The sequence below is a fragment of the Chlorocebus sabaeus genome, chromosome 17, assembly GCF_047675955.1.
Source record: "Chlorocebus sabaeus isolate Y175 chromosome 17, mChlSab1.0.hap1, whole genome shotgun sequence".
Lineage (NCBI taxonomy): Eukaryota > Metazoa > Chordata > Mammalia > Primates > Cercopithecidae > Chlorocebus > Chlorocebus sabaeus.
Genome location: NC_132920.1, coordinates 26032287 through 26038286, shown reverse-complemented (window position 1 = coordinate 26038286; position 6000 = coordinate 26032287). Strand labels below are relative to the sequence as shown.

The 6000-nt window shown below is 38.3% G+C and overlaps 1 protein-coding gene across 1 annotated transcript; it reads right to left on the bottom strand.

Annotated features, from left to right (window-relative positions):
• H4C3 (H4 clustered histone 3) lies at positions 1-423 on the bottom strand. The gene has a single exon (XM_073005706.1). The coding sequence runs from the start codon at positions 394-396 to the stop codon at positions 85-87; it is 312 nt and encodes a 103-aa protein (XP_072861807.1). The 5' UTR covers positions 397-423; the 3' UTR covers positions 1-84.
• Between the last annotated feature and the right edge of the window lie 5577 nt (positions 424-6000).

Here is a 6000-nt window from a genome sequence, read left to right as displayed (position 1 = left end):
GTGAGCGGCCCTGAAAAGGGCCTTTTTTGTTTTTGTTTTTTTTTTTTTTTTTTTGAAGTTCCAGGAGACCCCGTATTCTTAGATTCAGCCACCGAAGCCATACAGAGTGCGCCCCTGACGTTTTAGAGCGTATACTACATCCATGGCTGTGACAGTTTTGCGCTTGGCATGCTCTGTATAGGTAACAGCGTCTCGAATAACGTTCTCTAAGAAAACCTTCAGCACACCTCGAGTTTCCTCATAAATGAGACCGGAAATGCGCTTGACGCCACCGCGCCGAGCCAAACGACGAATAGCCGGCTTTGTGATGCCCTGGATGTTATCCCGGAGCACCTTACGATGGCGCTTAGCACCACCCTTCCCCAATCCTTTTCCTCCTTTGCCTCGACCAGACATGATTCCCACAGCATTGGAAGTTATGAACGCACACAGTCCCTTATATACAAACTTGGCGGACCTGATTGAAAACAATATGAGTTGGCGCGCGGATTTTTTATTTTTCAAATTAGGTCACCAAGTGGGTGGAGCAAGAAAACTTTCATTAAGAGTTCATTGTTTTGATTGGCCAGTGAGACTTCGCTCTTCGTGGGACTGGAAGGGTCTCTACAAGCTGAATGCACTGCATTCCTGTCAGCTTAATGACGCTAAGCACAGCCCCATTCCAAATTTCTATTTCCACTTAATAACTAATAAATTACGCAATAGTTTATTGAGAAAAGTATAATGTTTAAAGGAGGTCAGATTTATAGGTCAAGGGACTTAACCTCCCAATCATTTCAATATTTTTATTTATACCAGGCATTTTGATGGTCTTCTCTGTGCTGGACAAAGTATAAGTTTGGCTATGAAGTTTCACTCCTAAAGATCCTATGTTTGAGAAGGCAAAAAGATAGCCAAATAATTGCAAATTAAAACCTCATAAGTGCAAACTTCTTCCTCGTCACCTTCCCTCTCGATTCAAATATTTATTGAATGACTCATTTTTGTGCAAAAGTCTGTGAGAGAGATAGGGAACATAAACTTAAGTCTGGAAAAAATGTTTTCCCGGGACGCTCTTCCTGGCCTGCTGTGCCTGTCTGGTGTGCCTGAAATTCCAAACACTCTTCCCTTCCCACCATTTTTAATCCCCTTTCAACTTGCTCCAGCTTTAGAGAAAAGAACATACGTTTTGTACAGTTGGGGATTAATTGAAGTGTAGGGCTAATACTTGATTAAGGTCATTACAAAGTCTACAGGGTCTTCCTCTGGGAGGTTTTTGTGATAAGATTATTGGTGTTAAAATAAGGCTAATCCCCTTGAAAAATAAATAGAATAGCAGAATTAGGTCTGAATGTGATTTGAAGAAAGGGACTCCTCAATTCAAAATTTTATTCTTAGCTTCCTGCCAGAGCTTTCCAGAATGCCCATAAGATCCGCTTTTGTTTAAAAAACAAAAACCCAACCCCACTCATCTCTCCTGGTTAATAAATGAATATCCATTGGTAATATTTATAATGAACTGTGGCCTGTGAGAGACATCATATAGTAACCTCAGACTTGCTCGCATGAAAAGAAATCCAGAAATGGAGAATAAAGACCCAGGAAAGGCCAGAATGTTCTAAATGTCATATTGTTTCTATCACTTCTGAAATAATTGATTACATTCTTCTGACCCAAATTGAGTTATTAGATTTTTCCACTCACTATCCACATGCCATAACACATACCTTATAACTAGAGACTTAGCTAGGAACAAATGTCAAACATTACAGAGAAAAAGTGCAGAGTCCGAGATCATAAGTAAAACTCTGAAATCTCAACATGCCTTTTAATTCATGAAAATAAAAAATATAGCAGCATATGCAATATGACAATTCTCTGAAAACATACCTCATGTGAACTACCCTGGAACTCATCTCGCCAAGTGCCATCTTCATTTAAACCAGAGGTCTGGGATGCCTTTTCTTTATTTTGCCTATTATATTATTTATAAAACCCCATTTTTATTTTGATACTTTGTTTACTTTCTATTTCCTGCTCCTAATATCTCCTTTCTAAACTTTTCTCAATGACAGTGACTCAAAAACAATGAATGTTAGAACAAATATTAAAGGGTGTATATATATATATTTAAAATGGATTCTTCCACTCTGGGAAGAATTCAGGCATACTCAATCTTAAAATACCCATTTTTCTGGTTTATTTTTTTCTGAATTAAACTATCATTGCCATTGGCACATCTTTGGTTCTGTAGCATAACCTATGTCTCTGCTGGGTTTTTTTTTTTTTTTTACCTCCACTCCTTACTATTCTAGGAAAAAATCTCTGCTTTTTCTTTTCAGTTTAAATTATTTTACTAAAGGTTTCTTAACTTGAACTTCCTAGGCTTGCTGTACTTGTGTGGGCACTCTCCCATAAACAGTATTAATACATTTTGATTTGTTAAAAATAAAGATATTTCGACAGAAAATTTCTTTTCTTTTTCTTTTCTTGTTTTTTGTTTTGTTTTGTTTTTGTTTTCCCAGACTGGAATGCAGTGGCACCATGATGGCTCATGGTAGCTACACTTCCCTGGGCTCAAGTGATCCTCCCACCTCAGCCTCCCAAGTAGCTGGGACTACAGTTGTGCACGACCACACCTGACTAATTTTGTGTATTTTGTAGAGATGGGCTTTCCCTATGTTGTCCAGGCTGGTTTTGAACTCCTGGGCTTAAGCGATCTGCCCACCTTGTCCTCCCAAAATGCTAGGATTACTGGCGTGAGCCATCAGGTCTGGCTGGAAAGATAATTTTTAACATTATCCTCTCTTAAACATTTGTTTCAAAAATTTTACAAACATGATAGTAATTAAATATGATTTTCAAAATTCCCTTGAATACTTCCTTAATAGCACACAGAAAGCACAAAGTATTTTATACTTGTTTTAATGATGAAATTGTGAACCCAAACTTACACTTCTTTGTGTAACATTATACTCATACTTAAAACAGATGCCCTCATATAAATAGTAAATCTCTTGGGGCAGTAGTGAAGTTGGTTATTTGCTGTTTTATGGAAGTGCCATTCGGCCGGGCGCGGTGGCTCACGCCTGTAATCCCAGCACTTTGGGAGGCCGGAGTAGGCGGATCACGAGGTCAGGAGTTTGAGACCAGCCTGACCAAAATGGTGAAACCCCGTCTCTACTAAATATACAAAATTTAGCCGGACGTGGTATCGTGTGCCTGTGGTCCCACCTACATGTGAGGCTGGGGCAGAAGAAGCACTTGAACCCGGGAGGCGGAGGTTGCAGTGAACCGAGATCGCGCCATTGCATTCCAGCCTGGGCAACAAGGCAAGGCTCCGTCTAAAAAAAAAAAAAAAAAGTGCCCATGTGGTGACTCAGTTTAAGGAATAAATCAAGGATATTTAACTCAATAGACTAACGTTAGCTTACCTGACTTGCACTGAAAGTTAAACAAATATTGGTACTTATACCTCTGCCCCCAAAGTATGAATTAAAGACTCCAAAATTCTTTTTAGAATCTTCAGGGTAAAAGTTAGAATTTGATTTAAAAAATAAAAATAAAAAAATACTTTGTATCTAAATCTAGTGTGTAAAATAACTTGGTGGATGATGCTTCAAGGCTACCCATCCCCACATTTCTTCCTGAATGACAAAAAGAATAAATGAATATGTGAATTCAAAAGTTAGAAATCTGGCCAGGGATGGTGTCTCACGCCTGATAAACCTTTCGGACACTGAGGCGGGTGGATCACCGGGGCTCCGGAGTTCAAGACCAGCCTGGGCAACATAGCCAGAACTCGTTTCAATAAATAACAGAAAAACATGAGCCAGGCGTGGTGGTCCCAGCTACTCGGGAGGCTGAGGTGAGAGGATCACTTGAGTTCAGGAGGTTGAGACTGCAGTGAGCCATGGTGGCACTACTGCATACCAGCCTTGGTGTCAGACTGAGACCTGTCTTAACAATAACAAAACAAGTTAAAAATTTGGCCAGGAGCAGTGGTTCACACCTGTAATCCCAGCACTTTGGGAGGCCGAGGAGGGCGGCTCATTTGAGGTCAGGAGTTCGAGACCAGCCTGGCCAACATGGTGAAACTCCATCTCTACTAAAAATACAAAAAAATTAGGCATATATGGTGGTGTGTGCCTGTAGTCTCAGCTGCTTAGGAGGCTGAGGCAGTAAAATCGCTTGAACCCAGTAGGCAGAGGTTGCAGTGAGCTGAGATCATGCCACTGCATTCCAGCCTGGGTGACAGAGTGAGACTCTGTCTCAAGAAAGAAAAAAAAAAAAATTCTGTATGAATGGAACAAAACATCCTTAAATTTTAAAATACATCTAAAAGATATTTCAAAATATTTAGGAAAAAAATCATAGGGATCAGGCAAATTCTGAGATTCCTTTTTCCCTGCAGTAAACATTAGGAGTGCTGCTATTCCTAAAAAGATGGTAACAGTTGCCACACCATATGTTTCCTTGGCTCAGACAAGGTTATGTAGTTGTTATTCCAGAATGGCTAGAATAAAAATCTAGCACAATCATCTTCTTCAGTAAGTTAACTAACGTTTCTGTGCCTTGGTTTCATAACAGCAACATAAGGATAACAGAATAGAAGTCATTATTCCTGCCTATCTCATAAGATTCTTTGAAGGAATTAAATTAAGATTCAGAACAGAGCCTAATATCTAGTAAGTAATAATAATTGGCTGGAAAAAATAGTTTTTTTAATTATATATATTCATGGGGTACAAGTAAAATTTTGCTACATTGATATATTACACTGTGGTGAAATCAGGGCCTTCAATCCATACCGGAAAAAAAAAGTCTTTGAAAATATTTCTGCCATGGAAAACTTTTAATATACAAATTCATTCATCCAAGAAATAGAAAATATATAAGTATCCACCCCAAATCTACCATATCTATCTCTTCTACACCTTAAACAATTACTCAGAAATAGAATGCTTGAGATACCAGAATGCATGCATATCAAGTAATAAATGTATGCAGGATGTCAAGGCATCCTAGGCTTTCAAATAAAATTGTCATACAAAATACTTTAATATTGTATTAACATTCTACGTGTTACAGTGTAGATCACCGATGCAAAAAAGGAAAAGAACACATTATACCCAAAGCCTACAGAGAGAATCGCAATTAAAAATATCAGCCTGTATGTGAAAATCTTTAATTTGAAAGTCAGTAATATTTAAGTGATGGTCATGGTTAAATCAGATTGTGGTTTGAAAAATGTTCGTTTAAAACTGATAGCTTATGAGAAATTTGGGGATTTTAGAGACAGTGTTTTGTTTTTAAATGTGTGTGAGTTTATGAATAATGTTTTATACAATACTGATAGTACTATAAGATGACATTATTATAATACAACATAAGAATTTTGGCCTGTACCTCTCAGCAGTCCTCAATCATCTGCTGTACTTGACTGAATTCTTATCAGAGTGGTTTGTTTTCCTTCTGTTGTGTTCCCAGTTCAGGCAGCTCAGCAACGGCCTGTGATTCCAGCAATTCAAATAGCTGGTAAGTAGTTTCTTATTTGTTTTCTGAAATTGTCAGGGGCTTTTCTCTACAAGTGATTTCTAGTGCACATCCCTCCACCCACTGTTTATTCCTTTACTCTCAGGAAAACCCTCAGCTCTGCACCTCTGGTCACCGGACCACCGTGGTATGTTTACTTGTGGCCACCAGGTGTCACACTTCTCTTTACCCCCATGGTCTGTGAGTGGTTTTGCCAGAGGTGAGTAAGAAAGAATTTAAAATGAGGTCTTTGATTTTTCAAATGTAGTTGACCTTAATAATTTATTAATAAAGCCAGAAAAATTAAGCTTAAAAAACACTGAAAGAAAATGAGGACTTAAAATTTCTATTAAAAAAATTAACAGGCCACAGTTGCTGATGTTTAGTAAATATGTTACCGAAATGTGTTACTATGAAGACTGGGGTGTTTCTTGTAATCTCAGCCCAGGTGAAATAAAACCAATATAAAACAAATGCTTACCTAAT